At 38.9% G+C, this 19,276-nt stretch overlaps 8 protein-coding genes across 10 annotated transcripts; 5 read left to right on the top strand and 3 right to left on the bottom strand.

The window, feature by feature from the left end:
• Positions 1-1,113: 1,113 nt before the first annotated feature.
• On the top strand, positions 1,114-5,320 carry LOC111074431 (WD repeat-containing protein 26 homolog). Of its 3 annotated transcripts, none has more exons than XM_022367207.2 (4): positions 1,114-1,186; positions 2,071-3,257; positions 3,316-4,268; positions 4,335-5,320. In XM_022367207.2, exons 2-4 carry the CDS (start codon positions 2,787-2,789, stop codon positions 4,813-4,815), a joined length of 1,905 nt encoding a protein of 634 aa, XP_022222899.1. In that variant the 5' UTR covers positions 1,114-1,186; positions 2,071-2,786; the 3' UTR covers positions 4,816-5,320. The 3 variants fall into 3 exon arrangements, with proteins under 3 accessions (XP_022222899.1, XP_022222898.1, XP_022222900.1); XM_022367206.2 differs by having other exon boundaries at positions 1,127-1,205; XM_022367208.2 differs by lacking the exon at positions 1,114-1,186 and adding an exon at positions 1,328-1,345.
• A 280-nt stretch (positions 5,321-5,600) lies between these two features.
• Positions 5,601-6,735, bottom strand: LOC111074435 (protein ARV1). Its single transcript, XM_022367216.2, has 4 exons — positions 6,533-6,735; positions 6,350-6,469; positions 6,151-6,289; positions 5,601-6,088 (listed from the first exon to the last, which is right to left on the bottom strand). Exons 1-4 carry the CDS (start codon positions 6,626-6,628, stop codon positions 5,721-5,723), a joined length of 723 nt encoding a protein of 240 aa, XP_022222908.1. The 5' UTR covers positions 6,629-6,735; the 3' UTR covers positions 5,601-5,720.
• A 494-nt stretch (positions 6,736-7,229) lies between these two features.
• On the bottom strand, positions 7,230-8,100 carry LOC111074436. Its single transcript, XM_022367217.2, has 2 exons — positions 7,989-8,100; positions 7,230-7,933 (listed from the first exon to the last, which is right to left on the bottom strand). The coding sequence occupies exon 2, from the start codon at positions 7,928-7,930 to the stop codon at positions 7,409-7,411; it is 522 nt and encodes a 173-aa protein (XP_022222909.1). The 5' UTR covers positions 7,931-7,933; positions 7,989-8,100; the 3' UTR covers positions 7,230-7,408.
• A 531-nt stretch (positions 8,101-8,631) lies between these two features.
• On the top strand, positions 8,632-13,422 carry LOC111074428 (probable E3 ubiquitin-protein ligase makorin-1). Its single transcript, XM_022367201.2, has 5 exons — positions 8,632-8,731; positions 9,260-10,076; positions 10,181-10,454; positions 10,524-10,618; positions 13,395-13,422. The coding sequence occupies exons 2-5, from the start codon at positions 9,328-9,330 to the stop codon at positions 13,405-13,407; spliced, it is 1,131 nt and encodes a 376-aa protein (XP_022222893.2). The 5' UTR covers positions 8,632-8,731; positions 9,260-9,327; the 3' UTR covers positions 13,408-13,422.
• LOC111074442 (pickpocket protein 28) lies at positions 13,416-15,485 on the top strand. Its single transcript, XM_022367224.2, has 5 exons — positions 13,416-13,920; positions 13,989-14,255; positions 14,309-14,519; positions 14,576-15,161; positions 15,216-15,485. The coding sequence occupies exons 1-5, from the start codon at positions 13,577-13,579 to the stop codon at positions 15,323-15,325; spliced, it is 1,518 nt and encodes a 505-aa protein (XP_022222916.1). The 5' UTR covers positions 13,416-13,576; the 3' UTR covers positions 15,326-15,485.
• Positions 15,486-15,569: 84 nt separating this feature from the next.
• On the top strand, positions 15,570-17,097 carry LOC111074440 (26S proteasome non-ATPase regulatory subunit 4). Its single transcript, XM_022367221.1, has 3 exons — positions 15,570-15,679; positions 15,762-15,902; positions 15,967-17,097. The coding sequence occupies exons 1-3, from the start codon at positions 15,654-15,656 to the stop codon at positions 16,970-16,972; spliced, it is 1,173 nt and encodes a 390-aa protein (XP_022222913.1). The 5' UTR covers positions 15,570-15,653; the 3' UTR covers positions 16,973-17,097.
• A 359-nt stretch (positions 17,098-17,456) lies between these two features.
• On the bottom strand, positions 17,457-17,900 carry LOC111074441. The gene is made up of 2 exons (XM_022367223.2): positions 17,703-17,900; positions 17,457-17,645 (listed from the first exon to the last, which is right to left on the bottom strand). Exons 1-2 carry the CDS (start codon positions 17,811-17,813, stop codon positions 17,550-17,552), a joined length of 207 nt encoding a protein of 68 aa, XP_022222915.1. The 5' UTR covers positions 17,814-17,900; the 3' UTR covers positions 17,457-17,549.
• Positions 17,901-18,371: 471 nt separating this feature from the next.
• LOC111074449 (V-type proton ATPase subunit e 2) lies at positions 18,372-18,986 on the top strand. The gene is made up of 3 exons (XM_022367234.2): positions 18,372-18,586; positions 18,642-18,689; positions 18,760-18,986. The coding sequence occupies exons 1-3, from the start codon at positions 18,489-18,491 to the stop codon at positions 18,884-18,886; spliced, it is 273 nt and encodes a 90-aa protein (XP_022222926.1). The 5' UTR covers positions 18,372-18,488; the 3' UTR covers positions 18,887-18,986.
• Positions 18,987-19,276: the final 290 nt, after the last annotated feature.

Raw genomic sequence — 19,276 nt, 5'->3', positions numbered from 1 at the left:
AATTCAAACGTGCTGTGAACGCAGTTTGTATTTGCTACGAAGTAAAAGTATGGCCGTAGCCGTATAAAGGGAAGAAGTTAAAGATTAGCATTTTAATTTTTATAAATTGTTATATATTAATAAATAGGCTAGATATAGTTGTATTGATAAGTTTAGCCTCTATTGCTATGTATTTAAGTCAAACTGTAAATTATAAATGAATTTGTCAAGTAAATACAATAAGAGTATGTACTACTAATTTACCTATATCCCCAGGTATTTGAAAAGTTTATATTTTAATATAAAAAAAAAACTGTTTAAAAACAAGCCGCGTATGTATACTCCGAAAACAGCATCATACATTTGCACTAGCTGCATATGTGCATCAGACTGAAACTATTCAATCCAAATTACATAAATGTGTGTGTACACAGGACAGGTTGAAAAACATTTATATAATATTATTGAGTAATGTCTCAAAATGATAATCAAACGAATATAATAAACCGCCCATACTCTTTGAGTACCGGGTAGAAACCACTAAATTCTTTTTCGCAAAATCGGCAGATCAGAATCAGATAACAAACAATAGAGGCGAAATAAAATGCATGTTTACTGAATACATTTTTGAACGGGAACCGAATGACTAATATTATAATTTCAGGTATATTTGGGATTTAATTCTAAATGAGATCTAGTTTGAGTACAGCGAATGGATCAAACAGTTTCAACCTCGTTCGAGATAGTCGAACCCATCCCTTGTTGACCCTACCTAATGTGCTTTTCTATAGTAAAAACACCAGAAGTCCAGTGTTAGTCATCATTTAATAATCAGTGAGTAAAAAATTGCCAAATACTCCTTTTATCGATCTCGTTTGTAGGCAGACGTAAAAGTGCGACACCGATTTGAAATGGCCTACAGTCTAAAATATAGCGCTTGGAATACCTTGACACTTGTCAAAAATGATCGTTAGTGTTAGTATGTTAATGCGTGCTTAACCAGCCTGTTTTAATAAAAAAAATAAATAAAAACAAAAAAAAAATAATTACAAAAATTTAGAAGGCTGTAGCAGAACTAAATTCAAATCAAAAACATTTACAGGAAGAACGCTAATGTCTACTCTACGCTCTGTCGCCTTCGGCTCAGATAGTATTTTTCATACGGGCACACTAATTGCAGCAGAGAAGTCGAAATATAAGCAGCTAAGTGCGTTTCATCATCAATTGTATGTATATTGTGTCAATTTCGTCTTAGTTTTTTAATTGAGAGCTCGTACGTTCATCAGTAATTACGGGGTATCATGCCAAATAGTTTACTCGAGTGTAGCCTTTTTTATATGCTCTCAAAGGACCATAAACAATGTGTGTATGTATGTATGTGCCTATATATTACGATGCACTTTGTCCAAAAGAGAAATCCATAACAAAGCAGACATATCGTGCTCGTGGGGGCTTTTTTTATAATAGGTTCATTTTGCCTATGATTACCAGCGCTTCAATGTATATAACTACATACATATGTAACGAAAACAAAGCAGAGTAGATTAATATAGCCAATACATACGTATGTACGTATGTGCATACAAACATACACACGCACGATTACACTGCAAGTGCATTTCTGGGGATGTAAATTCGTACATATGCCCACAAATATGAATGTATGTACATCTAGCATAGTTTACTTTATTGTAAATAAAATATACGAATTAATCATCCGCCCTATAAATATGTATATATATATATATATATATATATATGTATAACCAATACCTTTGTGAGAGTATTAACAAAGACTGGCCATATCTCGTCTTCTTTCCTATCTACGCAGGGTAGGATCGGGTTATATGCACATAAGTCTAAGTACTGCATATATGAAACACAATTCTTTGTTAGAAAAACTATAGATAATATAAGCAAACGTTTTCAAATTGCAGTATAAAATATGGAAGAGATTAAGTGATAATCTACTTTTTCTACAGATCTATTGAAATTCGACATCCAATTATAAATCGTAGGAATATGCTCTCTAAATTAATTAATCTTCTCTCTCCTTATCTTTTGCTTTCATTTTTCGATTTCCCTTCCTAGTATGTCGGTTGCAGTTGAACAATTTGAAACTTTTATCAGCGAGTGCAGTCAATTGCCAGAAACAGAACCGTAATCAAGGCAGATATACGAGTTCTGCACGAAATTAAATAAACAAAGGCCGCCAGGCAGGGCATATCAGGCAGCGCCCTCGAATCAGGGAACGAGAGTGACAGACAGACGTGTTACGGCTGGAAAATCTGAGATCCGCCAGAAGGCGACAAGTTTCTCTTGTTGCTGTGCGGTTCCTAAAAGTACTCAAAATTGATAGAAACACCAAAAAGGTTGCTGCCACTGGTGCCTCATCCGAGGACCAGCCGCCGCGCAAAAAGGGTCGTCGTTCAGGAGCCTCATCAGCTTCAACCTCAGTTTCTGTCGTTTTGGACACCACTACTTCAGCTACAGTGCCGCCAGTAGATGCGGCATCCACATCGAGAGCGGCCCTTCTATTACAACAGCAACCCCAACAACAATTAAACTCAAATTTGACAGGTTCAAGCTCATCAATCAAGGGCAGCAGCGACTCAACTCAGATCAGTGATAACAGCGTGGAGACATCCACATCGGCTAGCAGAGTGCAACAATCTTCATCTTTAACGCCTCCAGGCGGTAACAGCAGCAGCAGCAGCGGTAGCAGCAAAAAAACAAAAGCCAGTAGCAGCAGCGACAGCAGCACAAGCAAATCGCACAGCAACGAGTGCAACAATTCTGGATCGATTATGCAGAACACATCTTCCACATCGACCGGCTCCAGTTCCAGGGCTACAGCAGATGTTTTGACGCTAAATTCCGGCGGCGGCAGTACAGAGAATGTTAGCCCTGATACGACTGGTGGTGGTGGAAGTGGCAATGACAATCCCGCACCTGCTGACGACCATCCATCCGGCAGCAGCACCAGAAATGGTCACGATGCCAAACAAAACGGTTTTGCTGTCAATAACAATGGCAGCTGCATCGTGGATGGGGAGAATAATCGGGATAACAATACCAGCTACCGGGGTGTTCAGTTGGACAAGTCCAATCAAGAGATCATACGCTTGATTGGCCAGTATCTGCACGACGTGGGACTCGATAAGTCCGTCAAGACACTGATGGGAGAGTCCGGTTGTTACTTGGAGCACCCATCAGCGACCAAGTTCCGGGAGCATGTGTTAAAGGGGGATTGGGTGAAGGCAGATCTAGACCTCAAGGTAACGAGCGATCTGCAAGGGTTTCCAAGTGTTTTATTCATTTATTTCGTTTTTGCAGGATTTGGAGCCTCTGATAGATAATGGAAAACTATCAACGATAACTGAAATGAAATTCATATTACTAGAGCAAAAGTATTTAGAGCATTTGGACGATGCCAATCCGCTGGACGCACTGCACGTTCTGCGCAGCGAGTTGACACCATTGCAGCACAACATATCGCGTGTGCATCAGTTGTCCTCGTATATGATGTGCTCCACCAATCAGGACCTTTATCAGCGAGCCAAGTGGGAGGGCAAGGGCATCGTGTCCCGGGCCCTTGTCATGGAGCGCCTGCAAACGTTCATGCCGCCTTCGGTGATGATGTCGCCGCGCCGGCTGCGCACCCTACTGCAGCAGGCAATAGAATTACAAAGCCAACACTGCCCCTGTCACGACATGGCGTGGGAGACTAATTTGCAAACGGTTTCGTTGCTCACCGACCACTGTTGCACCACAGATGGATTTCCCATGCAGACAATACAAATCCTGACTGACCATTGCGACGAGGTTTGGTTCTGTAAATTCTCTCCCGATGGCCTTAAGTTAGCTACAGGCAGCAAGGACTCGACTGTGATTATTTGGGACGTAGACCCTTACAAGCTCACGCTCAAGCACCGTCGCGTCCTGGACGGGCAGGCGCAGCTGAGCGTCAGCTTTGTCAGCTGGAGTCCCGACTCCAAGCTCATTTTGGTGGGCGGCACCGAGGACTCGCATGAGATTTACATCTGGAATGTGGAGGACGGCAAGCTGTTTGTTAAGTTCTCCCAGTCTCTGGAGGACAGCCTTGCCTGCGGTGCCTTCAGTCGCGATGGCACTCGCTTCGTTTGTGGCGGCCAAAAGGGTCAGCTCTACCTGTGCGATCTAAATGGCACCATTGTTGACTCCTGGGAGGGAGTTCGTGTGAACAGCATAGCCTTTCGAGCTGACAATAAAACAATATTGGCGGCCGATAATCATTATCGCATCAGAGGGTGAGTCCCAAGAGAATTATCCATACACGAATTCGTCTTGTTAACATTAATGATTTGTCATTGCAGCTACAACTTTGATAGCCCACGCTCGGACTTTGATATACTGAGAGAGCCGCATCCGATTATGACTTTTAGCATCAACTCTGCCGATCGCTTGGCGTTGTTGAATGTATCCAATCAAGGCCTTCATCTTTGGGACATTGAGGACAAATGTCTCGTGCGACGTTTCCAGGGGATACGCCAAAGCAATTTTGCCATCCATTCGTGTTTCGGCGGCATCAATGAGAGCTTCGTGGCCAGCGGTAGCGAGGATAAAGTCGTATATATCTGGCACATTAAGCGCGAAGAGCCTCTGGCCAAGCTGGCTGGCCACACAAAGACGGTGAACTGTGTGTCGTGGAACCCGGTTTATCCGTCATTGCTGGCTAGTGCCAGTGACGATGCCACCGTTCGCATTTGGGGACCAAAGCCGAATGGAAGCAATGCAACGACAGAGAGCGACGATTGCTCCTCCAGCTCGTCCTCGTCTTCGTGGAATATGACTTAGAAGATGATTAGATATTGGATGCTGACCTAGTAATATTACGCTATAATTTCGATATAAATGCAAAGTTTGTCCTGCCCCCAAATTGTGCGTCAGTGTCGTCGTTGCTACAAACTGCCATTACAACAAAATGTATGAGCAGCATGACTTACGATTAGCATTAATGACTTACTTAAGTACATTCATACGAAAGGAGATACTTTCTCCGTATAAGCAAACAACAAATCAACCAATTCAATTCGTTCTCGGATTTTCGTCTTTTATACCGATATTAACAAATGCAAATTAATTTTTTTTCTGACTTTTATTATCAATTGTACTTTAGCTTCTCAATTTAACTCATGAAAGTGGTCAACCTCCTGTTTGTTTTAACCTAATTCGTCATTTGATTATTATAATGTTTTAACGCAGTTTCTCCAACATTTAGTATGTAAAACGATTTGACGTATTTCAAAATAACTTACATACCCCCCAAAAACAATAAAAATAGTTCTATATATGTTTTTAATAGTGGAATTTTCTTTAAACAATTATAATACATGTAAGATGATAGATGACCCCTTGCTATCGTTTAACTAACAACTGTGTCTTGTGTCTATTCAGAGGGTACTGAGTTTTAGTCTGTTTCTATACTACGAGTATTTGGTCCGACCATATCAGGGCTTTACGAACGAATCCAGCATCAATGTGCATTATGTGGAAGCATAATGTCCTGCTCTAGCAGGACCAGTTTTCTAGCTCGATTCGACACCAGAGTTTATTAAGGTTATAAAATATTCAGGTTTAAATATCTTATTAAGTTATTTATTATCACATACACAGCTTTATGCGATCCGAAATTTGCAGCACAAATGAAGCGGTTATACATTTTCTTTGGTTACTAATAAAAACTAATATATATTTAATATTTACGTTAAGTGTAACTGCAGTTGGAATGCGGCATAATGTCTGATGTATTCTTTTAAGACAAATGCCAGTATTACCAATGTAATGGACAGCCATCGAAGACGATTCTTGATAGAACCGACTGCCTCATACGCAAGGACCAGCGAACAGAGATGGTGGCCCATGACCAGCACATAGTGTATGCTACGCCCAAACACTGTCGTGTTATTGCGCCATACCAAAATGGGGAGCAGGAAAAACTTAGATAAGTTTGAAATGACAACAACCTTAATAATAGTCATGGTAAAACTGCGAACACCCATTTTCTTGATCTGATCAATGCCAAGTGCTGACGTAATTAGCAGTAGAAAGAAGGTTATAAGTAGATAGTCTGTAACAGATATTGATTAAACTATATGAAAAATTGAAGATATTTAAACAGTTTGATCTTACCACCTATGTGATGTAGCGTGTATGTGTAGAAACCTTTTTCGTGGACGTTTAAGGCATCATTGGCGGGATCGCTAAGCTTCTGGCGGCACAGTGCAAACGACTCCAAGAGCAACACCACCAAAGAAACTTTCCAATATAGCTGGAACCCCAAATAAGTGTAAAAAAATTGATCAAACGCGTTAAGCTTTGTGGAACTCACCTTAAAGTCGCCATTATATATTATATGGCGAAGTGCAGACGAATCCAAAAGAAGTGCATCTATTAGGATGATAAATTCCTCAAACTCGATGTATTTGTCTGTGACCAGATGGCATTTCTCCTGTGTAAGTGGAAGTTGAACTAAATTGATTACAAATTCTAAATTGTTCCTGTGGAAGCTTACGCAATTGGTGGTTTTTAGAGTGTTGCTATATTTCTTGTATAGCTCCCGCACTCTGTGTCCACAGTTTACGCACACCAAGAACTGTCCCCCAATCATATTATCCACAGGGAAATAGAAATACAGAAAAATCCTGGAAATAACCTGGCTTTGTTTTCCTGATAAACCATTTTCAGATTGTGGCGTGACCGTGACGATAACTATACAAAATACCATCCGGCCAAAAAATAAAGAATTGTTCAAGTTTCATAGTTTTCGTGCGTAAATTAAAATACCCCTTGGTCGACAATGGGTTAACTTTCGTTTGTGTTGATTGTAAACCATATTTCTCGATTTTGATTTTCAGTTTAAAATATTAATAGTAATTAGTAAATAGTAGCTAGGACACATATTTTTATCCGATTGTTGAATCAATTCTCTACAAGATTGGTTGATTTTACGGACTCCCTCTTATTTCTGTATAAAATAAGGTTTAAACAAAAGAGGCAACACAATATAAAAGCATATAACGTAAGTGGCCATGAAATGTTTCGTCATTTGACCACTTGTTGCTTGTCAATCGGTAGTATAGACATCTTTATACCCTAATTCTTTTAATTAGCGAGCGGTTCTAGCGATTATTCTGTGCCGTAAACTAAAAGCTATGTATTTATCGCTTTCCCTAATACCAATAGATGGAAACAAATAAAATAGAGTTTTGGGTGAATTTAATTCAACTACATTAATTATAAGCTAAGAGTATGGTTTACAAGTTACAAAATATTATCCGCCCGTGGTCCCTGCCAAATAGATATCCATGGCCTCCTTATTGAGGTGGACCGTCGGGCGTCGCCTGGGTATCGGCTGGATGTGTGGCAACCGCGTCCCATTCACTGCATTTTAACTCAGGTTCGAGTTGGGATCATCGTCATCGCTCACATATGAGCTTTGCGATGACTGTGTGACATGCTGTGCCGCTGGCGGTGGGTTGGAGCGCTTCCGTTTTTCCGCGGCAGCCGCGCTAGTTGTGGGCATGTTATCCTCGCTAAGAGTTGCAATTACGGGCACGGGAGTTGGTCGTCTAATTGCCGCTGTGGCCGTCGCCAATCTACGTGGAACGGAGGTGGACGTCGTCGAGCTGTTGTCCGAGGGGTTGGTAACATCTTGTCGCTGACTCTCGGCCTGCTTCCTCCTTTGATGCTCTCGCGCATTATATGCCTTATATTTGTAGATTTCTTCCAGTTTATCGTAACAAGTCTTACACAGTGGCGTATCGGGCCGCAGTTCTGAATTTATCTTTTGTCCAAAGTGTAAAACTTTTCGATCACTGACCCTGGTGTGTGGCTCTCTGAGCATATGGTTTCCCATGCCGCAGTATCGACGCCCGATCGGGCTCGATCTTTCGGGTGATTCGGGTGCCATCTCCTATTCAAAATACTTTAATTATTATGTTCTAATGATTTTTTTTCCCAAGACTTACTATATTGTGTGCAGCTTTTCCCGCCGATCTAGACGCCGTACGCAGCTGTAGAGTGTGACCCGCGTATTTATCGATCAATATACCGAAATATGTTTTGTCGAGACTTTACGTTTTTTGACACTCGTAGGGTTAATAGCATGTAAAATATGTAAAAAATACTTAACTTTTAAACAAGAATCCGGCCAAAATAAAAATACAATTAAATACCAATTTCTGCATTAATTAGAGCCTGAAATTACAAACAATATCTCGAGTCCATAATATCCATTTTCCCAAGGTATGCAGATTGTTTCCCATCTCGTGCCAAAGTTGCAGAACAATGTTGTTAATTACTTTCCCCATGTTGCTGAAAATTTTCCCATACAAATCAAATGTATCTTACGGGAACCGTATGGAACGTCGCAACAATGAATCAACGTTCCATGCGCGTTTCCCGTTAGGAACATGCGGCTCACACCATGAAAAAGAGGGGAAAGTCACCACGAAAGCGCTCTCTTCACCTCGAAAAAGAGAGCAAATTAATAAAAACACCACGATTTGCTCACGAACGAATAAAAGTGAGCAAGTATATACCATGATAAAATTAAATATACTTAGCCGATAGATACTAGAAAAGTATCCGCTGTGTCACATTTGGAAACACCCCTAATATTTAAGTTAGCATATTTTGGCCACACTAAAACAGCAATGAAAAAATTGTGATTATTTTTCAAGGTGCGCATAAAACGACAAAAGTAACAATAGTAAGTGTTCCTGGCGTTAAATAAATTGTAGCTTTGTGGAAATGTAGACTTAAGCGTCACGGTCAACTTAGAGCTGTGCTATTGTATATATTGGAAAATATTGTATTGGAAAACTCGACATTAGATACGCCTGTACGAGTGTTGCGTTGCCTACCTCCACACATAGTAGACATGTACATTGTTACATCGAAACATAATGATGCACAGGCATTTACGTTCAGAAAAGTATATTTTTATGTGCATAGCCATGTGAAATAAACATTTATTGACTTTTACGACAATATCTGTCAAACTAGCGAGCTTCCCAATCGTGCGCATCATTTCATCAGTACCGTCCAATGTCTATATTTATGCATGTACTGGCACGCATATGAACATATGTATGTACGTATGAAAGATGCAAGCACATGATTAATTTGGTTTGTGCTTTCATGCACATTCGTATGCATTTATTGTGTCATTATGCGAATGATTTAACTTTACGGAGACGAGCGAAGTTCTCAGTTTATATAATGCTTTTATTTTTAGGTCATCGTTGAGAATTAATTGTCAGATTTGTAATATCACTTTTGCAATTGTAATACGTACATAGCAAAATGAGTGCCGTCGCCAACAGCGATCCAGCCATTCCCAACATGGCACTTGGGCGAAGTCAAACGATATGCCGCTTTTATCTGCGCGGCATATGTCGTTTTGGAGAACTCTGCCGTTTCTCTCATGATCTAAGTCGCGGCCGTCCTGAGTGTGCGGAGCAAACGCTCATAACAACAGACAATGCTGAGAGCATTAAGCCAAGCACCAGCACCAGCCAACGTAATTGGGCAAACGCCCCGGTATTTGTGCCTAGCCAGAAGCGCATGCTGCACCAGAACGTGGATGATGAGGAGGCAGCTTCTGGAAGTGTGGCTCTTCAAAACGCAATCTCCTGGGCCGAAGTGGTAGGTGGCCCGTCCTTACCCGATGCCGACGTGAGCTGTTGCGAACCCGCATCATTGGACGAGGTTTGTCCATATGAAAGTCCGTGTCCTTATGGCGAGTATTGCCCCTATCGTATACACATGGAGCTATGCGAAATGTGTGACCAGTATTGCCTGCATCCCACGGATCAAGCTCAACGCAAAAAGCACAACCGGGAGTGCTTGCAACAGCACGAACAGGCCATGGAACTTTCCTTTGCGATCGCTCGCTCCAAGGATAAGACCTGTGGCATATGCTTTGACACCATCATGGAGAAGGCTGGTCGGGAGAAAAGATTTGGCATTCTGCCCAACTGCAACCATATCTTTTGTTTGGAATGCATTCGTAAATGGCGCCAGGCCAAACAGTTTGAGCATAAAATAACGCGGTGAGTAACATATTAATTTATCGAAAATAAATAGTATCTATTGAATAGAAAATTCGACTATAGAATTATTGCCTGTATTAAAATAAATGTACGGTTCATTTTAGTGCTTGCCCCGAATGTCGCGTATGTTCAGACTTTGTCTGCCCCAGTGCATTTTGGGTGGAGACAAAGGAGGAAAAGGATAAACTTCTCAATGATTATCGCGCTGCCTTGGGAGCCAAGGATTGTAAATACTTCAAGAAAGGCGAGGGAAAGTGTCCATTTGGAAACAAGTGCTTTTACAAACATGCCCTGCCCAATGGAGATATCGTGGATGTGGGCTTACCAAAGCGTACTCGAAAGTTACAGGGCCAAAATGAAATAATCGATTTACTCGATGTGAGTATCCTTGTATTTTTTTGTATATACACATGTGACAATACTGATCAATATATATATATTTAATAGATTTATCTTTGGGACTATGTTGATAGACGTGATTACCATTGGCTGGAGATATTTTCAAGTGATATAAGTGATTCTTCAGATGTCTCCGATGATGAGTAAGCATCTAAAAAAGAAAAAAAAAAAATAAAAACAAAACAAAAACATGCAGCAACTGTAGACCCGCAACGAAACAAAATGTTGGATATACAGTCCCAGATATAACCTAATCAATATTCTAGCGATATATACATATAAATGATACAGAACCAAATATCGAAGGCAAAATTTAAACCAACACACACACACTCACATGTATTTGGGTACCAAAATTTAGGTTTATATCAAAATATTTATTCTCCACTTAACGCAACGAAATTTTCAGCAACTTTTCCGTACTTGTATTAAATTAAATTATATTTAATACCATCCAACAAGTGGTTACCATTAAACCTTAAAGATCAATGATATATCATTACCTATGTATACACAATTTTAGAGATAATAAAATAAGTAAATAAATAGATTTTTCAAAATAGGTGATATCAAATGTGTAAACAAACTATGCCTTTCAGACTGAATTGTAAAGAAAACAAAATACAAACATTCTTTAATCGGGTTTCCACTCATTTTTTTGAAGTTTAAAAACGATAACCTAAGTAAAACGCACATAACAAACATAACAATATGCATATTGTATGCGGTATCCGGTAATTGAAAACATTAAATTTCTGATGTTATGCCGATACATACCATACCTTTTCGTCAATCAATAATCAATAAATTTTCGTTACTGTTATGATTATAATTTTGTGTTAAAGTATTACTGTTGCATACCTGTAATTCAGTATATATTTGTAAACGTTTCCACAAGCTCCACGTAATACCCTGACATAAAGAAAGAATATGCCCTAACATTTACTGTAATATGATTTTAAGCCAATACTTTCGAAATGTACCTCTTTAAAATGTTTTGTTTTTAATTATAAATATGTTACTGTACACAGAAATGAAATGAAATAAGGAAATTACCATATAAACCAAACATGTTCAACATTTAAAACTTGAAAAAAAAAGATAATAATTTATTTCCAAAAAAAAATCAATACATATTATAGGATTATATGACTGGGAACATGACTCACCCGTGACAGTTACAAATTATGAATGTTATATGAATAACTGGTAATATATATATTTTAAAAGCAGGCATTTGATTGTCAACCCCAGCCCCTCAAAACAAAATGTACAAATCAGCTTGAAAAATGCTTGATGTCTCACAAAAAACCAAACCAAACCTACATACATATGTATGATTTAAATCCTTTCTTCAGAGCCCCTTTGTTTCAAAACAATTTTTGTTTATATATTGCCCGAAATTGAGATCCTGAAAATAACACATACCTGTACAACATGTTCTTGTTAAGTTGAACAAATAGTTTTCTCATCAATTTGTATGTTGCTGACGGGGCCTATCTCTCATTGCATAATGAATATAAACAATAGAATTAGTGATATTTAATAACCGCTTATTTACGTTAATACATTTTTCAGTTATTTTCCGATGATATTAAATCATATTTTTATACATCTGTGCATGTATCCAGCAGTGATATTTTCTCTATACTTTCGAAATAGTTTAAAGATTACCATTAATAGACGGTGTAAACTCGTAAATCAAAAGACCTTTTGAAATCGCTAGCTTACATTTGTAAGGTATTACAGAAACAAACAAAACAAAAACAACAAATTGCAGGTTTGTTTTCACAAATAATTAATATAATATCTTAAAGGTATTTATGAAAGAAAAGAAGCCTTCAATCAAATACTAATTGTGCCATTTCCCGTTTTAAAATTGTTCAAAACAAAATAAAGAATCCCAATCTGGCTGAAGTTGTACCTATATTAGATTAAAAATAATTAAAAATTTGTAAACAGTAATGAAACAAATAAATATTACAAAGAACAAAGAAAAAACGAGAAGGAACGTGTGAGTCGCTTCTGGGGACGCGACTCTACTCGTACTCAGTCTGTATATACATTTTTGAGCTAATGATTTTTTAGAATTAAAAAAAAAAAAAAAATGTTTACATTTTTTTGCTACATCTGTTATCAACATCTACATCTACAATGTATATTCCACATCTAACATGTAGATTGTACATGTACCATTTATATTCTACATCTCCTCCGCTAGGGGTTGCTCGCGCACTGAACGCGGCAGAGTGTGCGAGCGAGAAAGAGAATCAGTAGCGTCAGCAGCGCTGGAGAAGGAGAGGGAACCAACAGAAAATTAATTTCTTCATTCTGGCTATAATTATGATCCGATCTGATTCAGATTCGGCAATCTGGTAGATATGGTCATTTTCTACGATACTTTAAAATTGTGCCTGCCACAGATTTTCGTCTTTTATGGGGGCGGAAGGGGGCGGGGCGAAATTTTGAAATACACTTGTAGCAGTGTGATATTACATGAGTCTGGAAACAAAATTTGGTTGCTCTAGCTTTTATAGTTTTTGAGATCTAGGCGCTCATCAAGACGGACGGACGGACAGACAGACAGACATGGCTATATCGACTCGGCTATTGATGCTGATCAAGAATATATTTACTTTATGGGGTCGGAAACGTTTCCTTCTCTGCGTTACACACATCCACTTTTACCACAAATCTAATATACCCCTTAACTCTTTTTTGAGTACGGGTATAAAAAAATTCGATCACCGAAAAATACTTTGCTCATAATCACGCAAATATACAGTGTTTATATTGGAAGACGGAGTGATATTCGTTTTATAGTATGGCTCTACTCCCCCGTAGCCCATTCAACATAATGTTGGGGTATATTTTGATTTATCATTTGAGTTAGAGAATAAAATGAATTATTTATTTCAGACAATTATGCTAATTGATATGGCTCTATTGAAGTCGGTTGGACTTAATTACTTTGATTCATTACAAAACCTTAATGATAATAGATTGAAAACCTTTATAATCCTAGTGGGTGTATATAAATACTTGAGTCTCTTGTAGGAGGGTTACAGTCTTAAAAATATCTCCAATCTATTAACCAACGGATGAACACCATGAATTTCCTGAATAGAGTGCAAGAAAAACTTCGGAGGAATGGTCAAAAACGAAAGCACATATTTTTAAGAAATACATCATTGGAGTTGTTAAAATACATTATCGGTGATAGACATTTTCCATGGTGGATAAAGCTATACTTTATTTCCATTTTCGCTTCGCTTATGTACGTGGCCGTAAATTTAGCCGTTCGTGTTTTTGTCAAATGGGAAGACACACCTGTAATTATTGGAATTAGTTCAACGATGACTCCAATTAGTAAGATTCCCTTTCCTGCTATAACGGTTTGTAATATGAATCAGGCAAAGAAATCGAAAGTAAAAGACTTAAAACCGTAAGTAAGCCCAATCAATTATCATATCTATGTACGTACAGTCCGAGTTATAATAAAAATCATTTCAGTGGATCTCTGGGATATTCCATGCTACAGAAAACTTGTTTTAAGGAGAACTATTATGGAAATTATACAACATCTAACCAGCGCTATAAAAACGAAACGTTCCAAAACTTTATACTAGATGTTTCTGAGAGATGCGAGGATTTGATAGTCTCATGCATGTTTCATAAAAAAAAGCTACCATGTACTGATATCTTTAGAGAGATCTTTGTAGATGAGGGCTTGTGTTGTGTGTTCAATTTGCTGCATCCATATTATTTATACAAATTCAGGCACGTTTATGAAAGGCAGAAAAGTTCACGAATAAAATGTATTTAATTTAAAGGTCAACTTATATACGGGACTACACCTCGACGAATAGGTTTGCAGACATTGCAGTGGATTGGAATCCGATATCTGGCTATCCACAGAAACTACCGTCCAGCTATTATCCGCGGCCAGGAGTTGGCATTGGCATTGCCATGGGCCTACAAATAATACTCAATGGTCATGTAGACGATTATATTTGTTCCTCCACAAATGGCCAGGGTTTCAAGGTTGGTTATTTGAAGACAAAACTGCATTCGCATATTAAAAATACAATTGTTTTAAGGTGCTTTTGTACAACCCAATCGATCAACCCCGTATGAAGGAATCCGGACTACCAGTAATGATCGGGCATCAGACAACATTTCGTATAATCGCTCGTAGCTTTGAAGCCCTGCCCAATATTCGTAACATCCATCGAACGAAACGACAATGTATTTTTAGTGATGAGGTAGAACTTTACTTTTATCGTTATTACACGCGACGCAACTGCGAATCTGAATGCGATGCATTATTCTTCCTGCGACTGTGCGATTGCATTCCATACTATCTTCCGTTGGTGTTTTCGAATGCTACGGTATGTGACACGGCTCAGTTTGATTGCTGTACCAATGCGGAGATACAGATCTATGACAAGGAAAGCTATAAATGCAAAGACTTGTGCCTAACCAGTTGTCATGATTTGACTTTCTTTCCTGATTCTTTCACAACACCTTTTAGCCAAAAAGAACTGAAAGCCCAGAGTGATTATTTAAAGAATTTATCAAATGATTATATTCGAAAGAACCTGGCAGTGGTAAACTTCTACTTCTCAGAAAATTATTTTAGAAGCAATGTGAGGACCTCGTACACCGGACCAACTGAATATATGTGTGAGTTCTCAAAAAGATAACATCTAATTTTTAAATTATCCAACTCTATTCTAGCGTTAACTGGTGGTATCATGAGCCTAATGATTGGATTTAGCGTTATATTTATCGCCGAAATTCTCTATGTTATTGTTCTATTTTTCATATCATTATTTTTTAAGTTTTAATGTAAACGAGTCGTCAGCGAGTTGTTCAACATAATATCTTGTCAACTGTCAAAGCGTTTATGAAAAAAATAAATAAAGGAATTAATTATTGATTAACCAATTGAACGAACTAAGTGATCACTTCATTTTATTGAATATAATATGTATATCTATACATATTTATACCGATGCATTATCTTGTAATATTTCATTTCACTGTTCCAAATCAACGCTATTTGCCGCACATCGAGTCCCCTCAATACAAATAATTGTCAGCTTAGTAACCCTACTGTTTGTAAGCATAAAAAAATTACAGTTCAGTGGCAAAGTGACAAGCAAAAATACGAAAATGGTTCTTGAAAGTACTATGATATGGTAAAATAAGGATTAATTAATAATAAAGCATATGCAGAAAGCTGACGGATTAACGCAACCAACCCCCTGTTTGTATTTTCAGTTTTGATAACAGCGATTACCAACGCAATGGTGATTATTTCCCTACACGCCTGAACGTCCAAAAAGATGGAATCAATCTCGTTTGTCTGACAAAACTTAGATCGAATCCCGAGAATAATGTGGGACTAATGACGCTATCGAAGTGAGTATTGTGTGGCCAATGGTTTGAATAGTATTCGTTATTGTTTCCTTTATCAACTTATTAGTACCGTGGAAGTGCTGGCCACGCTGACCAGTGATGTGGGGCGGATTTTTTCTAAAATGCATCTCGTCCAACCAAAGGGCGAGATAAACCTTCTGACCGGGATCCGCATTGCCCATTTGGTGTTGAAGCATCGTCAAGGCAAAAACCATAAGATGCGTATTGTTGTCTTTGTTGGCTCGCCCATTTGCCACGACGAAGGAGACCTTGTGAAACAAGCTAAGCGCCTTAAGAAAGAGAAGGTGAATGTGGACATTGTTAGCTTCGGCGATCATGGCAACAACAACGAGACGCTGACTGCTTTCATTAATGCATTGAACGGCAAAGACGGTACTGGATCGCACTTGGTTAGTGTTCCTCGCGGATCTGCTCTGTCTGACGCCCTGTTGTCGTCGCCGATTATTCAGGGCGAAGATGGCTTGGGTGGCGCTGGCTTGGGAGGAAATGCGTTCGAATTCGGAGTTGATCCCAACGAAGACCCAGAACTGGCTCTTGCCTTGCGTGTGTCAATGGAGGAGCAACGTCAACGACAGGAGAGTGACCAACGCCGGGCTAATGCTGATAGCACTGCACCAGCTGGTGCCGATGCTGCTGCTGCCACGGGACAGCCCAAAGTTGAAAGCGGCGCAGGAAACGCCGAGGCCAATTCGGAGGAAGCTATGTTGCAGCGGGCCTTGGCCCTGTCTACTGAGACCCCCGAATATAATTTGCCAGATTTCGGCAACATGACCGAAGAGGAACAGATCGCCTTTGCTATGCAAATGTCCATGCAAGATGCTCCTGATGATAACGTCACCCAGCAAGCGAAGCGCCCCAAAACTGATGAAGCCAATGCTCCCATGGATGTGGATGAGGACTATTCGGAGGTTATTGGCGACCCGGCCTTCTTGCAGAGTGTACTAGAGAATCTTCCTGGGGTAGATCCCCAATCCGAGGCAGTGCGCGATGCTGTTGGCTCACTGAACAAAGACAAGGATAAAAAGAATGAGGAGGACAACCAAAAGAAATAAACACACGTCTTTCTTAAACCCAATTAAATTTTATAAGTTTCTTTGCCCATAAAACTCATTCGAAAGCTTGTTAAATTATGCTTCAAGTGAAAATATATCTACATACTTAAATACACAAAAAGTACTGAAGAATGGACGGATTGTTCATTGTTTATTTTCTCTTAAAGCTTGGATAAAGTTTGATCCCATCGTATCGTATTGCAGGCTGTCCGAAGACTAGAATCCAAGCCCCTTTTCCTGATTTCTAAACTACAAGTACTGGCATGGTAAACAGGGCCGGCCTTAGGTCTTATGGCGCCGGGCGTCTACGAGACGAGGTCCAATTGGTGTAAGGCCCCACATCCTGTGGCAATAGTTACATAAATACATGAGCTTCTGCGAATCTAAAATTAATGTCTTAACCAAATGGAGCGTACAGCCAACTTGACGACTATTAGGCAGTGTACAAGATTATTCCTACAGAATATTAAAATTCAAGTTTAACTTCAATCTATTTTCCTTTATTCATGTTGCACAGGCGCACCATTACTATATTGATATTACAACTTCAAATTTTGGGGAATATTAGGTCATCGAATTACTTCTCGCCCTTATAATCACGGATGTGATATAGAACCCAGCCAGGAATAAACAGGGCCGCTGCGCACATGCCCCCGCCAAGAATCACTTTCTCCTGCAAGCAAAAAAGTATCATATCGACATTTCTAGTTATGCAACCAGATGAACTTACAGCCTTTGAGATGTTCTGTGTGGGTGGGCCAGAAACCACGGATTGGCACCGGCTCTGCATGGCATTGCGGATGGCTGGAACCAAAAGACGAGCAGCGCTATTTTGGAACATATTTTTTTAATTGTTTTTCTTTTTGCAAAATCAAAAAACCAGGCTAAAATTGGGGCCGTCAGCGTGACCGTGACGATAGCTATAAAAAATACCATCCGGCCAAAAAAGAAATACCATTAAATACCATTTCAGTTTCGAGAAATGCCATTTAAATACCATACCATGATAGAGCCTAGAAAACAGTTTTTGACCGAAAAAATTTCTTATCGGTTTCATACGAATATCAACCCTGATTCTGTTCGCGAGGTGTTTGTTTCGATCTGAGTACCATGTATTACATTGAATCTTCCACCAGATTGATTAAACCTTATTTATGAATAATTGTAATAAAAATGATTACCAATAATTGTCAAATCTTTAAGGGAATTGATTACTTAATCATAGAAAAATATATTTTCAGCACTGAGAGTCTTAGCTTGCTAGTAATATTAAACCGAATATCAAAATCTAGGAATATCAACGCAAGTTATCGTGTCCCTCAGTATATTTACGGTATATTTTGATAATGACAAGGTGTATTTCGGTATATTTTATCGATAAGTCACAATGTAAACCAGCTGTTTTTGGTCCCATGTCTGTCATGTGATATTCATTGCCTCGAGAAAAACTTTTGCGATCGTGCCTTGCTTTATAATTTCCATTCCATTCGACTTAATTTCCTAGCTAGACTTTAAAATGGTTGTTCCCGACTATGTGCCTCCCCTAGTTATCACCTGCATTTGGGGATTCATTGGCATCATCTGTCCCTTCTTTGCTCGTGGCCCAAACAAAGGGTAAGAACTTGACAGAAACTAAATTAAACAGAGTAAGCAGCATATATGTTTTCAGAGTGACTCAATGCTGCCTTATGCTGACGGCAACAACATGTTGGCTGTTGTAAGTATTTGTTTAGCCCTAGTATGTGCATTTGTCAAAATTTAATGTTTTTGCTTTATTGTCATTGCAGTTGGCTGTGCTGTTACATGACGCAGCTGAACCCTCTGATTGGGCCTAAATTGACCATGAATGAAATCATGATCATGGCCCGCGAGTGGGGCAATGAGATCAAAGACACCATGGATGTCGTTGTGTAAAATAATTATTTCACACATGTTTTGTTATTACATTTTATGTTCTTGCATTCTTTATTATTAATTTCGTTCAAATCATACAATAAAAGGTATTATCAAAGTATGCGAAAATACCAAGGTTTATCATGATTTTTAATACGACTTGCAATTTAACAGAAATTGAAAATTTGGATACCTTTACCACAGCAGAGAAGAAAAACCATTTGCCACCCCACACATATAATATATTATATTCCCTATCAGTGACATCAATATGGGACTGTTCAATATGTCACGATGGGATAACGAGATTTCATGTTATAGCTAAACATTTTTTAACTCTATTAAAGGGCCCCATCCTAAAAAATATATTGATTCTATCTTGTTGGTGGAGCGCATTTAAAGCAAGATATC

This window comes from Drosophila obscura, unplaced genomic scaffold (genome assembly GCF_018151105.1).
Source record: "Drosophila obscura isolate BZ-5 IFL unplaced genomic scaffold, ASM1815110v1 contig_200, whole genome shotgun sequence".
NCBI classification, from domain to species: Eukaryota; Metazoa; Arthropoda; class Insecta; order Diptera; family Drosophilidae; genus Drosophila; species Drosophila obscura.
This window is presented reverse-complemented; position numbering and strand designations above follow the sequence as displayed.

Excerpts from the sequence above, each read along its gene's own strand:
- LOC111074435 (XM_022367216.2), bottom strand. The coding sequence starts at position 6,628 with ATGATTGGGGGACAGTTCTTGGTGTGCGTAAACTGTGGACACAGAGTG. Across the intron at positions 6,290-6,349 it reads TATATAATGGCGACTTTAAG|CTATATTGGAAAGTTTCTTT; the intron begins GTGAGTTCCACA and ends TTGGGGTTCCAG. Across the intron at positions 6,089-6,150 it reads CACGCTACATCACATAGGTG|ACTATCTACTTATAACCTTC; the intron begins GTAAGATCAAAC and ends TATCTGTTACAG.
- LOC111074442 (XM_022367224.2), top strand. The coding sequence starts at position 13,577 with ATGAACACCATGAATTTCCTGAATAGAGTGCAAGAAAAACTTCGGAGG. Across the intron at positions 13,921-13,988 it reads AAAGTAAAAGACTTAAAACC|TGGATCTCTGGGATATTCCA; the intron begins GTAAGTAAGCCC and ends AAATCATTTCAG. Across the intron at positions 14,520-14,575 it reads CAAATGGCCAGGGTTTCAAG|GTGCTTTTGTACAACCCAAT; the intron begins GTTGGTTATTTG and ends AATTGTTTTAAG.
- LOC111074441 (XM_022367223.2), bottom strand. The coding sequence starts at position 17,813 with ATGTTCCAAAATAGCGCTGCTCGTCTTTTGGTTCCAGCCATCCGCAAT. Across the intron at positions 17,646-17,702 it reads CACAGAACATCTCAAAGGCT|GAGAAAGTGATTCTTGGCGG; the intron begins GTAAGTTCATCT and ends TTTTGCTTGCAG.
- LOC111074436 (XM_022367217.2), bottom strand. The coding sequence starts at position 7,930 with ATGGCACCCGAATCACCCGAAAGATCGAGCCCGATCGGGCGTCGATAC.
- LOC111074449 (XM_022367234.2), top strand. The coding sequence starts at position 18,489 with ATGGTTGTTCCCGACTATGTGCCTCCCCTAGTTATCACCTGCATTTGG. Across the intron at positions 18,587-18,641 it reads GCTCGTGGCCCAAACAAAGG|AGTGACTCAATGCTGCCTTA; the intron begins GTAAGAACTTGA and ends ATATGTTTTCAG. Across the intron at positions 18,690-18,759 it reads GCAACAACATGTTGGCTGTT|TTGGCTGTGCTGTTACATGA; the intron begins GTAAGTATTTGT and ends TTGTCATTGCAG.
- LOC111074428 (XM_022367201.2), top strand. The coding sequence starts at position 9,328 with ATGAGTGCCGTCGCCAACAGCGATCCAGCCATTCCCAACATGGCACTT. Across the intron at positions 10,077-10,180 it reads TTTGAGCATAAAATAACGCG|TGCTTGCCCCGAATGTCGCG; the intron begins GTGAGTAACATA and ends GGTTCATTTTAG. Across the intron at positions 10,455-10,523 it reads AAATAATCGATTTACTCGAT|ATTTATCTTTGGGACTATGT; the intron begins GTGAGTATCCTT and ends TATATTTAATAG.
- LOC111074440 (XM_022367221.1), top strand. The coding sequence starts at position 15,654 with ATGGTTCTTGAAAGTACTATGATATG. Across the intron at positions 15,680-15,761 it reads CTTGAAAGTACTATGATATG|TTTTGATAACAGCGATTACC; the intron begins GTAAAATAAGGA and ends TTGTATTTTCAG. Across the intron at positions 15,903-15,966 it reads GGACTAATGACGCTATCGAA|TACCGTGGAAGTGCTGGCCA; the intron begins GTGAGTATTGTG and ends TCAACTTATTAG.
- LOC111074431 (XM_022367207.2), top strand. The coding sequence starts at position 2,787 with ATGCAGAACACATCTTCCACATCGACCGGCTCCAGTTCCAGGGCTACA. Across the intron at positions 3,258-3,315 it reads AGGCAGATCTAGACCTCAAG|GATTTGGAGCCTCTGATAGA; the intron begins GTAACGAGCGAT and ends TCGTTTTTGCAG. Across the intron at positions 4,269-4,334 it reads AATCATTATCGCATCAGAGG|CTACAACTTTGATAGCCCAC; the intron begins GTGAGTCCCAAG and ends TTGTCATTGCAG.